This window comes from Poecilia formosa, unplaced genomic scaffold, assembly GCF_000485575.1.
Source record: "Poecilia formosa unplaced genomic scaffold, Poecilia_formosa-5.1.2 Scaffold8, whole genome shotgun sequence".
Classification (NCBI taxonomy): domain Eukaryota; kingdom Metazoa; phylum Chordata; class Actinopteri; order Cyprinodontiformes; family Poeciliidae; genus Poecilia; species Poecilia formosa.
In genome coordinates this window covers 3,622,448-3,645,349 of record NW_006799947.1, presented here as the reverse complement: position 1 = coordinate 3,645,349, position 22,902 = coordinate 3,622,448, and the positions used below count along the sequence as shown (strand labels likewise).

General features: G+C 41.5%; 1 protein-coding gene across 10 annotated transcripts in view; it reads left to right on the top strand.

Annotated features, from left to right (window-relative positions):
* LOC107833426 (ral GTPase-activating protein subunit alpha-1-like) overlaps positions 1–22,902 on the top strand; it is a 53,024-nt gene that overhangs the window by 5,991 nt on the left and 24,131 nt on the right. For 4 of the 10 annotated variants that reach the window (XM_016662667.1, XM_016662661.1, XM_016662660.1 and 1 more), the window contains 24 exons: positions 1,416–1,619; positions 6,180–6,304; positions 6,391–6,625; positions 7,409–7,600; positions 7,707–7,877; positions 8,015–8,208; positions 8,294–8,392; positions 8,492–8,647; positions 9,278–9,406; positions 9,539–9,664; positions 10,208–10,266; positions 10,356–10,464; positions 13,158–13,268; positions 13,361–13,429; positions 13,522–13,659; positions 13,756–13,939; positions 15,361–15,479; positions 15,603–15,722; positions 15,950–16,577; positions 16,767–16,882; positions 17,322–17,446; positions 20,466–20,537; positions 20,660–20,783; positions 21,014–21,169. In XM_016662667.1, coding sequence (XP_016518153.1) covers positions 1,416–1,619; positions 6,180–6,304; positions 6,391–6,625; positions 7,409–7,600; positions 7,707–7,877; positions 8,015–8,208; positions 8,294–8,392; positions 8,492–8,647; positions 9,278–9,406; positions 9,539–9,664; positions 10,208–10,266; positions 10,356–10,464; positions 13,158–13,268; positions 13,361–13,429; positions 13,522–13,659; positions 13,756–13,939; positions 15,361–15,479; positions 15,603–15,722; positions 15,950–16,577; positions 16,767–16,882; positions 17,322–17,446; positions 20,466–20,537; positions 20,660–20,783; positions 21,014–21,169 — 3,761 coding nt within the window. The other 6 variants (XM_016662648.1, XM_016662653.1, XM_016662645.1 and 3 more) reach the window with 2 other exon arrangements.

Here is a 22,902-nt window from a genome sequence, read left to right as displayed (position 1 = left end):
TATAAATCAAAAGCCGTTAGTGTTTCTGCTCATATGCTGACCACCAGGAAGTGTTGCAGGCCATTGGTTCACTTCCACTTCATGTCCTGATTCCTGCGCCCCATTGGCAGTTTCTTCGTTTTGTTTCCAAAGGAAGCATTTCCAGTGCAGGGTCCTCCCGGTCAGACTTTCGCTGTCTCCCAGGGTGTTCACCCGATGCGTCACAGTGGCCCTTTCTCTTGCTGCCACAAGGGTTGGGAATCCTCCCATATCTGGACAAATGGCTGATTTGTGCAGCAACACGGGACCAAGCGGTCCTTGACACTCAGTTAGTGATCGATCAAGTGGGATGCCTGGCCTGCAGGTGAACATGGAGACAGCAGTCTGACTCTTTCACAGGAGACCATCTTCCTGGGCGTTGCCATGAACTCCCTCTCCATGATTGCTTGACCATCGCCCTAGTGGATTGACGGTATATTAAGCATGATCCTGGAAATTAGGCTTGGCGTGGCGCTACCTCTTGTGTGGTATCCTCAACTTTTGGGTATGCTCACACTCGGTTTTACAGGGTGAATGTGACTCTGCCCATCCGCTTCAGGGACTCCTGGAGCAGCATCCATGAACATCACACTGAGGTAGGTGTTGTAGTGGTTGTCCCTTGGATGTTGCAGATTCTTTGTTACCTTGTTGACATAAGTCATCCAGTGCTTGAAGCACCGCCTCTGGCGGTCTGTAGGGATGAAATAGAACGAAAGTTACAACTGTAACTATGGTTCTATGACTCCCGGATGACCACCAGAATGCTTAGATCCTTGGAATCTTTGCGTCTTTCGAAAAGGTTGAGGAATTGAGTGGCATGTGTCATGTAACTATATAGAGTCACGCAGGTCACCTAGATCGTAGGTCAACCGTGGGTCAACCTACACATGCGCAAGACTGATCATTCAGTGCTTGAAGCACCGCCTCTGGCGGTCATCCAGGATTCATAGAACCATAGTTGTAAATTCCAAACTATTGACTAAGGCCACTTTGAAATATTACAAGAAAGTCTCTTTGAAAACAAAAAACAAAGCAAGTTAGGAGGGGTTTAACACTTTTTCACATATTTCCTCTGACAAAAATTGAAAGCAAAAACAAAAGGAACTCATATTTTAGTTCTGATAGTTACTTTTATCGTCTGTTGTGATTCACTAAAGTTAATTTATGTGATGAGCTATCAAAATGCCATTCATCTTGTTGCTATATATATATATATATATGCGCGCACACACACACACACAATTGATTAGGAATGACAATGAAGCAGAATAAGGAGTCTTCCGCAGCACTGCAATTGCATATTAAATGCATGTCACAGTGGGTTCTATGTGTTAAGCTCTTCCACACTTATTCCAGGGATCTCATGGTCTCTGGTTTCATCACCCTCTAATCACCAGATCTCGAGGACCCCCCCATCACGCTGACGTCCCGCACCTCACGAATGCGGCACTCATCACAGAGCGACGAGACCCCGCCCACCACCTGTTCTGAGGTCTACCAGGGGGGAGCTTGTGACCTGGACACCCCGGCGCCATCCTCCCTCGCCCGGAGTAGCAGCGCCTCTGACATCATGGAGCCCTTCATCGCCGAGCGGGTCAAAGGTGAAGACACCCAGCGGGATCCCATGTCCTTCCTGAATCCTCCGCACCACCACTCCACAACTACCTCCTCACTTGCAGCCAACAGCCACACAACTCCGCCTCTCTCACAATCCCTCACCTCCCCTAATCCCACACCTTTCACCCTCTCCAATGGTGTTTCCTTGTCCTCAGAACCACAGGATGATGCTAGTGTTTATAACCAGTCCTGGCTCCGAGCCGGCTCCGGAAGCCAAGGCTCTAGCTCTGACTGGGTGAGCGACTGGGACTCCGCCTTCGCTTTTTCATCTGAAAAGGAAATTGACGCAGATGAGGGGGAAGTGGGGTGTGAAGCCGAAGAGGACGATTTATTCTCCTCCATCAGAGACTACCTCATTCAGAAAGGAGGTGAAAAGAAAGACGAGGTCAAAGAGGGAGGCGGTGCTGGTCATCTATTAGAAGGTTTTGTGGCTTTACCTGCAAATGAGCAAAGCAGGGAAGCTAGATCCCAGTTAGAGGAGGAGAAGCAAGTGGTAAATGAGGACAGGCAGGTAAGTAAATCAGTGAGGCACAGGAGTGTGGACTCCACAGAGGAGAGTGAGGCAGAGCAGCGCAGTATCTACGAGTGTTTGGAGCTACAGTGTGAATGGCCATCTCCCAGTGTTAAAGGGAGCACTAGCTTAGAGAGAAACTCGGAGGAGAAAAAAACAGCTGGAGCAGTACACGAAGGGAAACTTGAATCGTGGGGTGAGATAGGAGAAGAGAAACAAGAAGATAAAGGAGAATCAAAAGAGAGGGCGCGGTTGATTAGACAGAATTCAGTCACAGCCGAACCTAACACTGAATCATCAACTCCTCAAACCTCCGACCCTGCTAAGTTAAAAATGTCTCGCAGTGGCATCAAGCGTCATCAGTCCGCCGGGGTCCATGTCAGCTTCCGGCCCTCCACCGAGTCCGTCCAGTTCCACAACCCCTTGGAGAACAAGGAGGCCCACTGGAGAGCCAGGTTGCGTCGCCTCAGTCATTTCCACACTCACAGCCATTCAGCTGGGGAGAGGACGGCCAGAGCTGGGGTGGGCTCAGGGGGAAAGCTAGGAGCAGAAAGTCCAGGTAAGTTCGGCCCAGGGAACGGAGCTGGCCATAAAACACGAGCAAACGAGAAGTTGTTGCCCGGAGCTCCTGCAGGTAGCAGAGATTCCTCTGTAGACAGACTGGGGACAGGAGGGGAAAAGCAGCTCCCAGGGTCCTGTACCGCGTCCGGTCTGGGCCCAGAGGTCAACTCCGAGGGCTCGTCGAGTTCCTCAGGAGTGCGAGGACGTTTGGGACGCTCTGCCCTGCGGTCCCGAGTCTGCCGCTCACGCTCCCAGGAGCCCGGCATCACTACCTCACGACACCACCAGGGCGCTCTTCTCGGTGGCATGTATAAGACCGTTGTCCACGCCCTGTCCTCCAAACCTCGGCCCAGAGGCCAGGGGTCATCCCAAGGGTCATCGCCGCAGCGACAGACCAGGGCCAGCTCGGGTGACGCCTCGCTAAAGGATCTCTACTCCCACGTCCTGGGCTACTTTGGAAGAAAGACGACAACGCCAGGTGAGGATTGAGGCGAACGAAGTGCTCAGAGAAGACAAAACAGTGGAGAGAAATGTTCACCAACACACAATCACCAGCCGTTCTCTTTCCTTTTTGGCTGTTTTTAACTGGTTTGTTATGATGGAATGATATTTTTGGCTGAAACTCATCATCTTGCTCTTGGACTGAACCTGAAACTCCCTGTTGATGTTTTGCTCTTGAACGTAGCCCCCCCCACCCTCCTCCAGCCTGCCTCCTTTCGAGGACCCCACGTCCTTCCACCGCCTGTCACCTGTTTCTGTAGGCCAGAAGCTCCATCCCTCCTCCTGTCCTCTCTTTTTTAAGGGCTTCGGGATTTTAACCTTTGCACCTCCTTCCCCATCTTCTCCCCCCTCTCCTCGACTTTTGCATGCGGCCTCTTTGGGTCTCTTTTACTTCCTCCCTGGAAACTTTAGAAGAAAACGACAATCTACTGTCTGGAAAAAAGTTAAAAATGTCAACAAAACTAAAACTAACTACAATTGAGAATGATGTTGGATGTTTAGCTGGATGTTCCATCTTCAGATCCTTGTTTGCTGTAGGACAATGAATATTAAGTAGTAAAATAGGCTATACATTTCCACTCCACTAGATGGCAGCACAAGACCTTTTGAGAACAACCAGTGTCATGGTAGTAAGGTGAACTTAATTCAGTAAGGAAGAAATAGTTTGCTGAAATGGTTATTTGCCCAAATATTAAGTTAATGGTTACTATTTAACCACCATTACAAATATTTCAGTTGATTCTCATCCTGAGGGAAAGTTTGGTGAAAATGTTTTACAAGAGTACAGAGATTCATCATTTGAATCTGTCTTGATGTGGAGCTGCTGCTACATCTCCTTTTCTCAACATGTTTTTTGTTTGTTGCTTCTCAACAAGTGCCACTTTTTTCTTTTGTTTTGTCAACTTATTTGTAACACAGGTAATGAAGTGATGCTGTGGCATCCTGAGCTATTTTAACAACAGTGTTGAAATAGAGGTTTGTTTCCTTGCATGAATTCACTGACAGCAAATTTACTTCTTTGTTTATTTTTTAAAGCTACACTCATGGTTAAAGGTCATTCTCTTTCAGGGCTAGGGTTTTATTTAATAAAGCCTAATAAAAATAATCAGATCTTTACCAATTTCTAAGATTACTTAAACTAATAGTCATACAAATGTAAACGTCAGACTGCTGGACCACTCCCTAAAATTATTATTATTTCCAGTCAGAAGAAATATTTAGGTAAAATTAAATTATTGCTTTTAACATGAATCCACTTTGGCTGTTAAGAATTGAAGGCTTTGTTTATTTATTATAATTGTCCTATAGGACTAAGGGATCAACATTAATGAAATAATCTTTCTGTTACAATTATTGGGGCAAAAAAAAATATATTGATACATTTATTGATTTCTAGAGTATACACACAGAGTAACATTTGTTAGATTTTAGTTGTGAAGGTTCTACAGTTGTATTTTAATTTTACAGAACTCATTTTCTGTTGGTTTTTGTGATTTCTCAGGTATTATTGACATAATTCAGATCGTTTGTACAAGCATATAGAAATCAAAGACGTTGTATATGGGAGCAAATATATTTTTAAGCAAGCCCATAAAATCATATTCCATTCACTCATGATGGCAAATAACCATTACAGTTGAATACTCTGCAGATCCTGACTTCTAACATGCTGCTCCGGGGTAATGTCTTTGCAGTTGCAGCAGGCTACTTGTGTGCAGAACTTAGTTTGGATTTGTTTCATGTTGCGTCACATTGCAGACAGAGGTAAGATTAAACCTGCAAGGGTTCACAGTTTAATGTTTTCGAGCGGCTGTGGTATTTTAAAGCCAGTCTGGTGGCTATAAAGGAAATCCTGACACTTTATGTTGAGTAGCTGAAAGCTTTATTGACCTGTTATTGGCCTGGAAGCAGCCATAGATCCATGAGGTAGATTTGATCTGCAAAGGAGGTGGCAGATTTACTGCAGAACAATCTTGAATTTTTAATCGCTTCCTGCTTTTACACTCACCCCCCAATCGCTTTCGTTGCATCCAAGCTAATAGCATCATAAGCCAAAGAATCGTAACTGCACTAATATTAGACCTCTGGTTTTCTACTTGTTTGACTAAGTGATACTCTCTCTTTTACTTTTTGTGCATGATTCAGTTTAACTCCTGCATTGCTTATCTGAGATGTGGTGCGCCTGCTGTTTTGGCTTTTTGTTTATTTAACAATCCTCAAGAATCCCCAAAGTACATTCACATCAGGACTGCTCTCACAATTAGGAGAAACATTAGATTCAGTTTATGAGTGTTGTGATATTTTAATGTAAATTCACATTGCTTGATAATCTGCTGCCGTTATGCATCTGTAGGAAATGTCTAGAATAGCCATCTATAAATCACACAACTTATTGGCCTCAGACGAAGCTGATGGTGGTGGCTGACACAACCAATCCTGTGTTATTCACAGTTTCTCCACAGTCTTAAAAAGTTCCTGGCATTTGCAACAAAGTTAACTAAAGTACAGAAAATCATTTGTAACTCTGGAATGTTCTAGTTTTCAACACATAAAGTCTGACTTTCTGAAGTTAATGAACTCATTCACATATTTGAACACATATGGTTTCTCATTTGAGATAATGTCATGAAAAATCTATCTTAAATTAACATAGTAAGAAATTGCTCTAGATGACTGCTCTCACACTGTTGTTGATTGATTTAGGCCTATAGTTGAACAGTTTAGTTTTCAGTACCTTAATATTTTGATCCCTGAATAACAACGTTCAGCTAACTGAACATTTCTAAAGCTACCTGTCATTGGGAAGGTGTTCCTCTGGTGATGAAACAAGCTTTTTATAAGGTTTTCCATGCTTTAGAAATCCTGATACGTCCTCCCCTGACATATACTTTATTACTTCTTTCCCTTTAAGTATTCATGTGTTTGACTGCAAAAACTTTCTTAAAGTTTATTTGCTTTTGCGTGTGTGTAGCCAACAAAGAGGAGGTGGTCCAGAAGGCTCGCCCCGTGTCCAGCGACGTTGGAAGCAGCAACCCAAACTTCTCTGACCTGATGGATGAGTTCATTCAGGAAAGACTGAGAAACAAAGGGACAGTGGTCAGTATATCTTGGACACATTTATTTGCAATTATATTGGCATAAATCATCAAAGCTGTAAGCACCACCGTCCCTCTGACGAACAGGGTCGTCGAGGAAGCAGTCCAGTGGGCCTTGAGGTTCCCAAGGACCTGCCAGAGCTCCTGGAGGCCGGTCAGGGGGCGGGGTCAAGACCCACAGATGACCCTCGACCTGTTGATGACCCTGGAGTTCCCTCTGAGTGGACGTCACCTGCCAGTGCCAGCGGTTCCGATGTCATCAGCTCAGACAGCCAGTCGGATTCCTTTAATGCCTTTCAGTATTCAGCATGCAAATTTGACAGTAAGAAACCGACTTTATCTCTGATGCACTCCTAAGATATAAAGAGAAGAAAAATCTGAATCAGTTCTTTTGTTTATTGTTATTAGTTTTGTTTTTATTTGGTCTAAATGAAATCCCGGAGATGTCTTTTTACAATTCAATAGACTGTACTGTAGCTGCACAAAATATCAATTCATAATTGAAATATCAACATGTCGCATCACAGTTTAAAACTTGGATCTGCAACCTTTGTATTTGAAAGAGCCATTTTTCCCTTAGTCCAGCTAAATAAAACATGCTTATCGGCAAAACGTTACACGATCTTTTGAGAAACTAGACTGCTTATAATTTTTTATAAATATCTCCAATAGAAAATGTGTTTTTGCATTTAAAGAACCATCATTTTATTTCTATTTTTAGATGTTTAAACAAAGAAGTATATAGAAGTGCTTCAAGTAAAAGTCAAAATCCTTGCCTGGGCACACAATCTTGGCCTGTAAAGCACATAGTTTCCAACCTAAATACCTGATTACTGATTATTTTGGAGTCATTATTTAGTGGATAAGTGCAATTTTTCTATTAAAAAAAAAAAATCTGGAAAATCGCTAAAACCTGTACTTGTCACAATTTTATTTAAATCCATACATTGGTCCTTTATTATTAAATGCCAAAGTTATGAAGAGTCACTTGAATCTCCAGCGCCACAGGATGCAGACCCCTGGTTTAAAGAACATTTTGGCTCTAACCATCCAGCCATAAAATATTAGGTTTTCTCCTTTGTTTTTTTTTTTTTTTTTTTTTGAGATTTTGCATTCAGTTCAGATGCATGTGGAGGAGGAGCGGGGTCCACAGGAGGCGGAGGCGGCCGAGGCAGCTCACTGGACCAGGACAGTCTAGGAGGCGGCTTAGCCTGTGACGAGCAGGAAGTGGCCAGTTTGACGACAGTCCACATTGACTCAGAGACCAGCAGCCTGAGCCACACGGTTACCGTTACCGGTACGTTTCTGTGAAGTTGTCCAGTAATAAAGCACCAGGAACAATTATTATCAGGAGATGTTTGGTTCTCCGTTCAATTCTACATGTCTTTCTGACTCTTGGTTAGGCTCCGAGAGTGCCTCGCCCATGCATTCCCTCGGGGGCTCCCGTTCCCAGACCCCCTCCCCAGCCACGCTGACAGCTGAGCACGCTGATCACACACACAGTCACTCACACGCACACTTGCAGCTGGACCAGAAACTCCACAGCTCTGTACTCCAGACCCCAGATGATCTAGGTAAAATTGACGGTGGAAGGGAAGGGAGAGGGGGGTAAATAGTTTTAAGAATGCAAACATTACAAAAATCCTATAAGTGTTCTCGCTTTATTCTCCTCCAACCAAACAAGAGTCTCTGATTGACGTATTGATTCCAGAAACAAGCGAGTTCCCCAGCGAGGACTGCAGTGTGATGGCAGGCGGCTCTCTAACTGGATGGCACGCAGATGTTGCCACGGTTATGTGGAGGAGGATGCTGGGTATCCTGGGAGATGTTAACACCATCAAGGACCCAGAAATCCATGCTCAGGTTTTTGACTACTTGTGTGAGCTGTGGCAGAACTTGGCCAAGGTTAGTACAGATAAATCTGTCTGCTGTGGAAATAATTTCAAAATTTTCATCAGGGATTGGAGTTTAGTGGCATTCCTGTTTTCAGATCAGGGATAATTTGGGGATTTCTCTGGACAACCAGTCGTCCCCACCACCTCCTGTTCTGATTCCTCCTCTAAGAATCCTCACCCCCTGGCTCTTTAAGGTAAGTGTGATCAAGAAATATATGGAAATATATTTGCTTCATATTACAGGGAAGAAAAATAAACAGTTTTTTTTGTGTGTCTCTGCATATTTCCTTTAGGCCACCATGCTGACTGAGCGTTACAAGCAGGGAAAGCTTCATGCCTACAAACTAATCTGTAGAATAATGAAAAGACGTCAAGACGTTTCCCCAAACACCGACTTTCTCATGCACTTCTACAACATCATGCACCAAGGGCTGCTGCACCAGGACCAGGTCTGTGTTACAAGGGGATTCAATTGTAAACAATATGAGTAACAATGGGGAAAATTCAACTCAGCTTGGGAGACTTCATTGAATATTTGATGACACTTTAATGGCAGATAAAATGTTCAACATACCATTAATAAATCAAATATTTCTGCCACTGTCTGCTTACGGTGGGGATATTCTGCCACTAGAATATGTCTTGGTCTTATCTTTTAACAGTTGACAAGGTTGGAGCAAACAACCTTATGCACTTTTCTCTTAGGCTCAGTTCAGAGCTTTTCTGTAGGATTTGTCATGGATAAAGATTAATGTTCAACCACTTTAGCTTATTATCCTACTAAACATCCAGGGACAGACCATTTCCAGATTTTTTGGCTAAAGCCATCAGACCTTTTTTTAATGGCTGTACAGTAGCAGAGTATCTGGTTCTCTAAACTGCTTCAGAGCAATCTTTAGAAAGCCTGGGGAGGTGTTGATACATGACTACTGGAAGAATTACCATCAAGTCTGGCTACTTAGACACAAAATATAAGAAAATAGAGGGATTAGTCAAAATGTTTGCAAAGCAGTTTGTCCCTAAATTATAATTCTGCTTCATACTGAGAAGAAGTGTTTTTGACAAGCTGTCTTTTTCAGGATATTGTGAACACCATCATCAAGCACTGCAGTCCCAGGTTCTTCAGCATCGGACTTCCCGGAGCCACCATGTTGATCCTGGACTTTATCATCGCAGCTTCCAGAGTCACTGCATGTTCATCGCTCAATGTGAGGCACAAGGATGCACAGAGTCCTAAAGAGGAATACACTGACTTAAAAGTTTTCAAAAAATGGCAAGCTGTGAATAGACAATGATTGAGGAATTTATTTAATTCCCTTTTGTTTGTTTTTTTCTCCAAGGCTCCAAGAGTCGAGGCCCAGATTCTTCTTGGGTCTCTGGTGTGTTTCCCCAACTTTTATGAGGAACTTGCTGCTCTCCATCCGACCATTGCCGACGTTGTACGGACTAAATTCCCCGAGGTCAAGGTACGTGGAGGTACCTTGACCTGCTGATTTGTGTGGTTGGAGCAGGTCGCCATGGCAGCCACAGGGGTGGGATGAAATATGCTTTTTAAACATGCTCAAAAACTTTCATCTATTTTCCTGTGCCATCCAGGTCAGTCTTGATGCTTTAACTCAGGTTTGCTTGTCCATAGGGGATCTCAGCACAGAATATTAGGTTAATGTCTCATCAGCTATTCCTGAAACGGCTCAGAGCTGTGGGAGTAATGTTGTTTGTGTTGTTGTTGCTGTGTAAACAGTTAATGCCATGCGTGGCAGCACCTCAGGCCCTCTCTTTGGTTTCTTACGAGCCAGAACCCGGTTTTGAATCACTAAGCGATCATTAACACCGACTGAAAAGACCAGCAAGTGTGCGAATTTGCCTCAACTTGTTGTGTTAACTTGATTGTGTGCTATAGCTTGCATACCACTTAAAGTGACTCTTCATTACAAGCACCAGTTGTAGAAGTTTTCTGCTGCTGTTGCTGACAAAGTCTTTAAATCTTTGTTGTTGTTGTTTTTTTTAAGGAACACGTTATCAAAACCATCCTGACCTCTGCCAGGGATGAACCCTCTGCTCCTGCAAGGTATGTGTCAGATGATGATTTTTATTTTTTATTTTTTTACCTTTGAGTGTGTGTATTATAACTCGCTGCTTCTGTCCCCGCTCTGTCAGATGTGTGGCTTTGTGCAGCCTGGGTATCTGGCTGTGTGAAGAGTTGGCTCATGGAACTGAACATCCTCAGATTAAAGAAGCTCTCAATGTAATCTGTGTGACCCTGAAGGTAGGTTTTATAATTATGAGTCATATTCTGTCCCGGTTTTTTTTTTTTTATATACATCCTACATGTTATAGCACTTACTGCTATCACTGTTCCACTTCTCTCACACTGGATGACGACCCTATTATTATAAGGTTAAAAAAAGAATAAAAATGAGCCAGATTGTGGATGGTCTAAGCAGGGTCTTGGTGAGTTATTCAATAGTGCTTAAAGGACCAAAAGGCTAATGAAATTATAATGGGAGACTCGTGGGGTTTGGATTGAACCTCAGTCAAATTCTGGACTTTGAATCTGTGAGGAAGCGAACATTTTTTGGTTTAAGCATCTGTTGTTGTTGTTGTTGTTTTCTCCTCAACATGAATTAATAAATACTTAATTACATAGCTTTACTAAGGCTGAAACAGTCACATTAATCATGATGAATCAATTATTCAAATAATGGTGAACTAATTTAGCAACTGACTAATTGTGAATTGGAGTTTTCTAACCCCAAAAGGCTGTAAGAATAATATTCTCAGTGCATTAAATAAACCAAAAAATGTACAAACATTTGTACATTTTGCATTTAAGATGAAAAACCGTCTTTGTAAATATGTTGTACCCAGAACACATTCTAGCTTCACCTGGTTCAGATTCTGAAAAAAATAAAATAAAAAACCTCCCACTAAGCCCAGTTTGATATCCATTTATTAGTGGGTTGGCTTGAAAAAAAGCTTGGTTAAATGAGAAAACTTCTGAATAAATTTTGTTTTTCGATTAATCGTCAGAATAGTTGGAACAATAATCCATTGCTAAAATTATTGTTAGCAGCATCCATGAGCTTGATTAGCATTCCTGTATTTTTTCCATAGTTCTTCTGTAAATGTAAGAATTTTAAATAAATTTGGAGAAAACTGTTGATTTTAGATTAATCTGTTTAATCAAAATCTCAGTTAATAGCTGAAAGAAAAAAAGAATTGGTAGTTAGATGGTGGCAGCCCTATTTGACATAAAAATTTGTAGGAACCCTGATGTAAGTACATAAATGTAGTCTCTAAATTTAAGTTTAAATTAGTAAGTTAATGCACATATAGTCAGAATATGTTTATTTTTATTTATTTATTTAATTAAAGGCCAAAATTTCTTCCATTTATTGTCTTGCAGGAGATAATTGAGATTTCCAAATAATATAATTTTCTTTTAAAAAATTCTAAAAAAATAATTTATGATGCTTGATTTCTACCGTTCACTGTATAACTCTATTAGTTTGTTTTTTTTTATGTAGAGAAATATCTACTTACATTTTAGTTGTAGATCATTTGGTTGCACCAGAATAACAGCCTAATATTTGAGACTGGAGATGTTTGCTGCTCTTTGTAAAACTGTCGCAGTTGTTATTGTCCGGCTCTGTAACGACAGGCCAGTGGATCAGAACAATGCTGTCCAACATTTACTGTCTCATCCCGAGCCAAGTGGTTCTAGACGGACAGAAACAGACACACACATACCTTTTCGACCTTGGAATCCCCAGTTTGTGTATCGGCAGCCAATGTTTTTTTTTTTTTTTAAAGGAACTGCACCAGTGCACATTTCCATTCACTTGCTCTTGGGAGCAAAACCTGGACTGCAAATATGTTTGGTTCTCCTTCAGATAGGAGCCTAATCCAAAGGGAATGCTGCAAGCTGTGACACACACACACACACACACCCACACACACACACACACACACACTCACTCACACTCTCTCTCTTACATAAATATACACTCATGTCTTTGTCAATTCTGAATCTCTTGCCTTGGTGGCAGCAGCCAGTCGCCTCAGCTACAGGCTCTGTTACATGTACACACAATTATACACAAAGCTTAAGGGATTGTCATATTTCCATGCAGAGCCACTTCCTCCTCTTGGCCGCCTCATCTTCCTTTCCTTTCATCAACAAGCATTTTTGGTTTTCGGGCGTTGGCTCTTGTTTGTGCCTGAGGTTTAAATCCAGCCTTTTCTCATTAATCACTCTGAGTTTTATTGTGACATTATGCAGTTTACTGACAGCTACAGATTTTAGTTTAATTTGACAGAGATTAATGTTAATATGGCGTTTTAAAGCTTCTTACAAAAATTCAAAACGTATGTGACGGATTGTTTTATTATTATGATTTAAATTATTTATAATGTATTAGTGTTTCTGCATTCATCTTAATTTCGTGGTAAATAGCACCACAAACATTGACAAACTTTTAAATTTACCTCTGGGTTGCAGAGCTCAGATTAAAAAAATAATCACAATGAGTATGCTAGATATTGTAGGCTTGTGCTATAATGACACAAAGGTGCATGAGCCTTTCTGTAAATCAATTTTCAACAAAAACCTGGTTATAAAGTTTGCCAGTTTATTTTATTATTGGGCAGATAGTTGTTGTTGTTTTGTTTTTTTTTAATTAAAAAAGGCACCATATATTTATTTTTCATTTCATTCAATCTCAAAGAACGGTAATAAAAGTGGGCCAAAATTCTCATACAATGGTGTAACAGACAGAAAACGGTCAATAAAATTTATTGCTGCTAAAGGTGATTATACAGGTTGTTGAAACATTGTATATTCTACTTTTCTTTCATGTTGTTTGTCTTTGTTTAATAAATAATGACAAGAGAAGATCTGATTAGTTTTTTTCTGTTCACTTTAGGTTATGTTTATATAATTTTATTTCCGTTTCCTAGTACCCCAATAAGACGGTAGCCTTGGTGGCCTCAGACATCCTTCACCTCCTCATCAGTTACGTGGATCATCTTCAGAAATTCCCCCCTGACACTCCAAAGAAGATTGTAGAGGTACTTTTCCATATTAGAGATTTTCCATTTTATAAAATTACTACAATTTTAAAGTCCTAAACTAGGTTTGCCTCCCCCCGCCTCCCCTTTAGATTCTGATCGCCACTATCACATATCTGCTGCCGAGCACCGAGTCCTCCTCTTACGAGCTGGATAAGAGGGTAACAAATCTCTGTATGCTTTTTAAAATGTTCTGTAGAACGAGACGTCCAGAGAAAGCGGGTTCATGCATGTCTTGCTGTGTTTTCTGCAGCTAGTAGTTTCCCTTCTGTTGTGCTTGTTGGACTGGGTGATGGCTCTGCCCCCAAAGACTCTTCTCCAGCCTGTACAAACACGAAGCCCTCCAGAAAAGGAGCAACCGACCAAAACGCTGCTCAGCTGTATTTACAAGGTAAACGTGTCTGTAGCTGCTGCAGTGCCTTGGCCAGAGTAACACACACACAGTTGGGCTTTTTTTTAAAAACTGCTTTCCTTGTAACATGTACAGGTCCTGCATGGGTGCGTTTATGGAGCCCAGTCTTTCAGCAGTCCCAAGTACTTCCCACTGCAGCTGTCGGACCTGTCGAGTTCAGACTACGACCCGTTCCTGCCATTGGAGAGCCTCCGCGAACCAGAACCTCTGCACAGCCCAGACTCGGAGCGCTCCAGCAAACTGCAGCCCGTCACTGAAGGTAATTTATCCAATCTAGCTCTGTAATGAGCCGACGCGTGTTCCGCACATGCAAAGTGATGCACGGACACAGAAACAGAAACGCGCACACAAATCTACAAAATCTTTGCACAATTTGACCGGAAAGGTATGTGTATGCAGACACACCTTCCTGCTCACTCCATGCGAGTGACTTTATTGCCTCCTGCTATGATCCAACGGGACTCATGATCCAACGGGACTCAGAGAGGAGTCTAATGACCGATTCACCTTGATACACCATGCTTCTCTTCTCCCCTCTCCTCTTTTCGTCTCTCGCCTTGTCTTCTCTTCTCATCTCTTCTCGTTTTTCTTCGGCTATATTTTTAACTTCTGCAACATCCTACTGCCTTCATTACGTTTTCTTTCTTTTTCTCATTTTGTCTCCTTATCCTGAGCCAAGCCCTGAGGTTTAGGGTGTCACTGAGAGTGCCCGATCAATACATATCTGTACTCACCAATCAATCTGTCAATAAGGACTCATTAGGAAGTCTGCATGCGTCATTGTGTGTGTTTCTATGTGACAGTGTTTATTAACAAGGATCTACTTTCAGGGCTGTATGTGATGACACTGGCTTCTTCTGCAGGGGGACGACCTTCATTCAGTTAGAATAAGGCACATAAAGATTGAACTTGTAAATAATACTGAATTTTACATTCAAATCTTAGTTTTGTTCAGCTTTTTTGTCACTTCACCTTAACAATTTCCATTAGTTCTGAGGACTGAGATGGAGGTTAATTTTACATTTGCTGTATGTTTTGAATTTACTGATGGAAAGTAGCAGATTTTATTTTAAATGTCCTTTTATTTCTAAAGAGTTCATGATCCCATGAGGTCTCACAGATTTTCCAGGGCATTTTGGAAGAGAAAGAATAACAGATAATAATGCATATCAGATCCTCTGCCATACTTAACAGTGAGCGAGAGAGGTTTTTCCACATTCATATCCTTTTAACCCTTTCAGACCCACTTGGATGTTTGTTGCTGAAAAGCCTAATCTGAGTTTCAAAATTGTTTTGAAACGTAATATTTGCATTTAAGATGGCAGGAGAGAGAAGTAAATCCCTACTAAACGTCTTGACGCCCCCATGAGATATCAGGAAGTCATGAATCCAAAATTGAAAAATAGTTTTTTAAAAACGCGTCAACTCCATTTATTTTAAGAATTGTTAGATCTGCTGATATGTTTGACAGCCATGATTTGGGCAGAGATCAACAATTACTATGAATAATCATGATTCTAGGATAGATCCTTGTGGATTTATTGTCAACAACTTTGTTGCAATCATATGATGATGTTGTGTGTTTGTGAACGATGTGACAAATTATACCATGTAAACACACGTAAAGGGAAATTAAAATGAAACAACTTAGCTAGAAGAACACTCTTTTATTCTTTGCAGTTCGTAGCCGTATCCAGCAAGGCCTGGTTTCCATTGCAGCCAGAACCGTTATAACCCATCTGGTGAATCATCTGGGACATTATCCAATGTCCGGAGGGCCCGCAACTCTGTCCAGTCAGGTGCTCTAACTTTTTGGTCTAGTAAGATTTTATAGCTCCTTACTAAGGGAGAGGGATTCATTTAAGTATTGTTTTTGTTATTATTTTTCTTTTTTACTTTGCTAACTTGACGTCTGTTCACAGGTGTGTGAAAACCAAGACAACCCGTTCTGTGGGAGTCCAGATCTCGGACCAGAACTCTTCAATTCGCCGAACCTTCAGTTTCTGGTTCTGAACGGCTCCACCCTCCTGTCTGTTCTCCAGGTAACGTCATCCGAAGTGTCATTATTGTTTTTTCCTGACATAATGACAATTTATCTCAACTGAGCTGACAATTACACGTTTAGATCCTAGTTGCAGTATTTCTGCGTGGTCTGGAAAAGTGTGTAGTTTGATTTTTCCAGGACTGGATATACATCGACTGTTATCGTCATTCGTTGCATTTTCATTTCAGAACTTTAGCATTTCCTGCTATTCCCTGTTTTTCCCAGATCCGAGCAGAGTCCGGTGTCCCGGGAGGAGGAATGACGGCTGGCTTGTCCTCTGCTCCTGCTTGCGTCCGTGTCATCATCCGAGATGTCGCAGGAAAACACTCCTGGGACTCGGCCGTCCTCTACGGGCCTCCGCTGTGCTCCCCGAACAGTCCAGCGCGCACGCTTTTAACACAGATGCAGTCGCCGCGCAGCGCAAACCTTCAATTATGCACTCCACCAGGAGGTCCGCAGAACAAGATGGAGTTGAAGGAGGAAGATGATGAAGCAGACGGGCAGGAGGAGCGGAGGCCAGAGGAGGAAGAAGGAGAGATGGAAAGTGACAGACAAGAGTTTCAAGTAGCCGAGGAGGAAGGAAAAGTCGGTGATGAGGAGAGGGAAGATCCAGGAGGAGGGGGAAACGTTGAACCCGTGGAAGAGATAGAGCAGCAGGAGGAGGAGGCAGAGATGCCTATCCATCAAGCGGACGAGGATTCGGGTTCGGAAAAGCTTCTTGCTCCACCACTAGCTAAGCGAGTGTGTCGGGAGGCGGTGCCAGCATGGAACTCTCTGGAAGATGGAGATGATGCGCTGGATGAGATGCTGCAGTACCTGGGTTACTCAAGTCCAGAGTGTCTACAGAGAGCAGGTATGTTTGGTTATGTGAACTAAAACAATAATTTAACCTTTAAAAATAAAATAAAATGCAAGCATTTTTTTTAATATATTGAAGTTAGACTAGAATTCATGAACTCGTGTGTTGTAATGTTTCAGGCATAGAGCTGTAAAACTAAAAAAGGTTTCCAAACAAATTTTGATTCCCCACTGGTTCTCACAGGCATGCCACTCAACATCCCGGCCCCCCCTCCAGGCTGTGTGTCAGAGAAGCAGGAGAACGATGTGATCAACGCCATCTTGAAACAGAGTGCTGCAGAGCGAGAGTTTGTCCTTCACGTGCGTTGCTTAGATTCTCCTTATGAAAAATAATCTCCATTTAGTGTAAACTCTGGTTTGTTATTCCTGTCTCTGTGGCCGTCTCTGCAAGAAGCCTAAACTTTTTTTTATTGTTCCATTCCATACAAACGAGATGCAGCCAATAAGCTTTACAAGATGGGCAATTTTCTCAATGAGTCAGCCGTTACATCATAGATGAATGTGTCATGAAAGAGCGGCATTTAGTAAAATTGTTGGAAGCTGCATCTTATTTTTACGTCTCAGGCAAAAACCATGCAAATAGTTTGGTGTCTTAACTGTGATTTGAGTTTTGCTACAAACTAGAGCAACTGATTGAGCTTCCTTTAAGACTGGTTATTCCATTTTTTTTTCTTTTGCCAGAAACTGTAAAATCAAATCATCCTTGGTGCTTCATTTTCTTTACACGTTTTCTCCTTAGAGAGGTGAGGAGCTGAACATGAGAGCAACGCAGCAGACCGAACCAGAGGCCGAGACGCCTCAGTCGGCCTTCTACTATTGTAGGCTGCTCATCAACATACTGGGACTCAACTCCTGGGAGAAGAGGTAAGGCTTCCTCAACCATAATGGAAAATTGTGTTGAAGTGCTATTTAAATCTAACTCGATGTTGAAAGTATCATTCTGCTATCTTTTGGTCAATTTGTTTCTTTTCTTTGCTTACGTCAGTCGTTTTGTTTTTTTGTTTAGTTTTGTGTTTTGAAGTCTTATCCAGGTCCGGAAAAGCGAGAATAAAGAAATGAGATTTAAAACATTTCCTGTTTTGTTATCAAAAACCTCAGTCCAGGTATCTCCTTCCACATAGTGATGAATCTATCCATCCAATCAATCATCCAGTCTTTATTTTTTATTTCAAAGTTTCATATTTGGAAAGCCTGTACACCGTAGAAATAACAGTAATAAATTCACAGTGAACTTTGGAGTTTCTACTTTAAACATTGCCTTAAAACATAAGTGTCAAACTAAAGAATCGGCCCGCCACAACTTTTTATGAGGGCCACAGAAATAGGACTTTAAAGACATCAGTTGTGTGCTTAAATACTATTTTATCAGTCAGATCAAAGCAGTTTTTATCTGTGTAGTGCTAAAATACATTAATATGACTATATGCTCAGTTAATCTTTTAACAGTTTATTAATGGATGGTTTTATTAATACATTTTGCCACAACTGGCCCTTTGAGAAAATTCATGGCCTCAATTTGGCCCAAAATGAAAATGAGTTTGACACCCCTGCTTTAAAAGGAATGGCACCCTTCTAATTTAAATTTGGAAAAGTCTTGTACTTTTACATCACAATGCACAGACAGCCTGGATTATCCCATATTAAGTTTAAGGATGTAGGATTTTCACCTAAGCAACGAACCTAGCAAGAAGATTTCTTTGCACATTTTAGCATGAGATGTTTCGAATGAAGGGTAATTTCATAAAAGGTATGTGTGGGATGTCTTCTGTATTTTGCTCTTCCCCAGAGCAAAACCAAATGTTTGCCTAATGCATATAAAAGAAAAAGGTGAACTACATTGAGCTAATTAGGAGCTATGTTTCTCCCCATTCACATCGTGCAGCATTTCATCTTCTCAATGACTCGGAGCTGGAACTCACAATGTCGGGGTATTGCTTTAAATGCGCCTGGCCGGCTAATGGACGCTCATCACTCTTTATACTTTATCCAGGGAATTACACTTTCTGCATTCAGAGCCACACAATGGACTTCTCCACATGCTCGTGTGTGTGCGCGTGATAATGAGGACAGCGCTCTATTGATCAAACTCGGCCCATTTGGTGTCAGAATAAAAAAGCAGTAGTTGAAGAAAAGCGCGATTGAGGGGGCTGTGGCAAATCAGAAACCAAGATGATTCAGACCCATGCAGATTTAGTCGTAATGATAATAAAGAAAATAAATAATGAAGCAAAAAAGACTGAAATGAAAGCTCAAGAAACTTAAAGGGAAAATAAGGAGGCAGATAAGAATGAAAGGGGGGGGGAGAAAAGGAGATGTTGTCTAATCATCTGTTATTGTCACCGACGTCTCTCCAGGTATTCATATGAGGCATTACAGACACTAAGATACTGACAGTCACCCATGTGTATCCCCTTTTATGCTTTTCCCTATAATCCAGGGTGTAAATGGAGTCTTTGAGAGCAGAGAATGAGGCCATTACCAAGTATCACTTTAATAAAGAGCAAATTGCTCTCTCTCATTTTCTCTCTCTCTCCCTCTCTCTCTCTCTCTCTCTCTCTCTCTCTCCTTTTCTTTACCTCTCTCTGTTTATCTCCTGCACTCCCTCACTCTTTTTCCCTTTTTCTAAGAGTGAAAAGAACGGCGTGTCATTATCAGTCCACTCCAAGCTTCGCTGCCCAACTCTTGGTTTTTATATCAGCCGTACAGAGGTTGAGGGTCGCTTGTTGGCACAGTTTCAACCGCCTTTAGATAAATTATTCTGCATGAAAGGCTTTTGTTTTTCTTAAAAATCACAGCCCATCTTTCTTTCTTGAGAGCCTGAAAGTGTCGAAACTTTGGATGTTTAGACTTTTCCCCCCACAAACTAGGAGTAAACAGGAGGTCTTCAGCAGCTTGATGGTTTTTGAAGTCAGAGGCTTGATTTTCAAAAGGTGTTAAACATGCTTGTCAAGAAGTTCAGGACCGTCTTTTTATGCTTAGGAAGATTTTATTTTTTCTTTGAATTGATAGTCAGGCAAGTCAGACACTCTTGGTTTGTGAATCTTGTTCTTTTAGCCATAATCTATTAGTTTTGTATTTATCTGCAGTAAGTAAGACGCAGGCTCCTAATAACCTCTTGGAGCCTCTCTCCAAGTAGCTCTATTTCTATAATGAACGCAAAGTATGAAAGAGTAAGAAAAATGCAACCTTTAATATATTTTCATGATGAAAAATATCTATTCTTGTTTCCACCACTATTTTTAACCTACTAAAATCAATGCAACACGTTTTGCCAACCTGACATAAATTAGCGTTCCAGGTTGGACCTTTACAATCTCTCCAGGTCATCGAGGGTCCTACCCCTCTCTAAGTAAGCTTTGTTCCTTACTTAACCTCCCAATCTACAGATTGGCAAGTATAATACCCATTAGCCTTGATGGCCATAAGTAATCACTCTGCACACATGCTGCAGTTCTGTAACACAGAGCAGTTGGAGTATTTTTAGTACGTTGTTCAATGTGCAAGGCTTTGAGATATATTTGGGTCCTGGTACAGCCTCGTTTTGTCACAATTCCAGTTTCCTATAAAGTCTTTATAAAGTATAAAGACTTGAAGTATAAATACTTGTATTCCTATAAAGTATTTATTGCCTGTCCTATAAATAGTTGGGATTTAAAGTGAATGGCAATCTACGTTACTGAATGGAAATGTATGCTGATGGAGTCGCACAAAAAGATGATCTTTTCTGTAGATTTTAACATTCCATACAAGCGTCAATTATTCTTACAGACAGACTTGTGTGTCATTTCAAATAAATCAAGGTAAAGGATTAAGATATTTTAACTCAAAGCCGTGTTGGCAGGCCTCGGTAATGACTTGTAGCGCGTTTATCTGTTTCTTGCAGGAGTAACTTTCATTTGTTGAGGAAGAACGAGAAGTTACTGAGAGAGCTGAAGAACCTAGACTCACGGCAGTGGTGAGCAGCGCTTATCTTCCTCTGTGAACCTCCTTTAACTCCTCTCTGAAACCTTTTTATTAGCCTGAGAGTTCAAACCAACTCCCCGTTGGTGCTGATTACTTTCTGTCATTGTCTTTCAGCCGAGAGACTCATAAGATCGCAGTATTTTACGTGGCTGAAGGCCAAGAGGATAAACACTCCATACTCACCAACACCGCTGGCAGCCAGGCTTATGAAGACTTTGTTTCAGGACTGGGCTGGGAGGTACTAAAACTTTTTCTTACATACTCTGCACTTACTGGGAGCATTTGTCATCCTAAATCATAAAGTAGACAAATTATTTAAACATGGCAGGCATGGATTTTCCGAAAATCCTGAATTCCAAGTCAGAAATACACATTTATCTTTTACGGTGTTCTTGAAACTTCACAGGAGGTTTGTGTTTTCAAGATGAAAACAAGATTGTCATTATGCATGTTAATGTTATGCATTAGGTCGACCTCAAGACTCACTGTGGGTTCATGGGAGGCCTTCAGAGAAATCACAGCACTGGCCAGACGACGCCTTACTATGCCACATCCACGACTGAAGTCATCTATCATGTGTCCACTCGCATGCCCCCTGACCAGGATCAGAATCTCACCAAAAAGGTACAAATATGACACCAACAAAAAGGGGGAATTCATAAAGCAATGCAATTTATTTGCTTATTTGCCACAATTTTGCCTGCGCTGCCTTTATTTCTCGTAGCCGATCATACTATCGATGCTGATACAAACATCTAAGCTGTGTGCCGCTGTTTCTGTAGCGAACTGTAATTTTTCTCTCAGCCTCAAATGGAGCAGGAAGTAGAAACTATTATCTGTCCGGAAATTGAGATTATTAATCTAATTGGAGCGACGGCGGCTCAGGAGGCAGGGGTCTGTTCTGTAACACCTGCTCTGTCCATCTCAGTCGTGTCCTGGTAACCCTGACCTATTACATTTTTAGGATGTAAAGCATCTTGAAATGCCTCGTTCCTGAAACGTACAATGCAAATAAGCTTGGTTGATTGATTGGACCCTAATCATTAGAATAATTGATAGAAGAATCAACTTACTGAAGTCATTTTTACAAGTATGGTAACCTGCACTGATGGTAATTTTATCAGTGGCACACTGTGTTTTCTGCTTTCTTTGTAACATCTTTAAACGTGTCCATGAGACACATCAGACTTTTCTGTTTCCTAAAATCATCAAGCAAACAAGCTTTCAGCTAAACAGAGTCAAATGTCTCACAAAATAACCAGTCACGCATCCAGTGCCATTTTATTTGTAAAAACATTGTTTTTTTAATTTAACATCTTTGAATGCTAATTTGATAAATTAAATCGCTCCTGATATTGTTGCTTTCTGTTGGCTAAAAGGCAGGAATTGATTGTTGTATCCTTTTTATTTAAAATTTATCACAATAAAACTGTTTCAATGAATTAAATTAAACTCTCTCATTTAGAAGATTGAATGTTCAACATTAATAGTAAGCAGAAATGTATGTTATTTGCTGCTGTGTTCTCTTAGCGCCGTCTTACTCAGTAATCCTGCCTTGGTTGGCCTGGCAATCATGTCTGCATTTGTTTTGAGGCTCGTATAAGTGCCTAGGCAGGCAGGTTTTATTGTATGTGTCTATATCTGTGTGTGTGTAATCACACCTGTCACCCCCCAGGCTCCGGGTGCTCTGCACATGGCCATAATGTCCTTTTAATCAGATCATACTTCCTGCTTCTTGGCCTATCACATCGCTTCAGGCAGCTGATTGGATTAGCAGCGTCTGGCCCGACACCATCCGTCTCACTGATCAGCTGATGGTCCCATCAAACATGCATAGTCACATACACACACCTGCGCGCGCGCGCGGGCACTCACGCAGGATTTAAACCTATTTAACACACATCCACAGAGGGTTTTTATTAACCTCATTCTGAGCACGGCTATAAATTTGTGTTAGCGCTGCAGGGAGACGCGCATACAGCCATAACACGTTAGGCTTAGACGTAAAAACGCGTGCAGACAGCGCTTGGCGAACGTGTCCGCAAACGGTCTAAATGGACACACAAACGCACATTGGTCCTGGCAAGCGTTTATCTTCCATCCTCCTGTAACACTCACACAAACACAATCAGTTTAGGCCTTCGCAGGGCTCCTGTCCAGGTTTCCCTCTTTGCTGGGCCGTGGTTGTCTTATCGCAACACAACTGCGAGGGTAAAAGGATTAAAGGAGCATTACACCAACTGATGTGACATTGCTCTGATCTTCTTTATGAAAAAAAGAAAAAAAAAAAAACTGGATTTAAAAAAAAAAAAAAAAAAAAAAAAGGGGATTAAAAAAAAAAAAAAAAAAACTCTAAC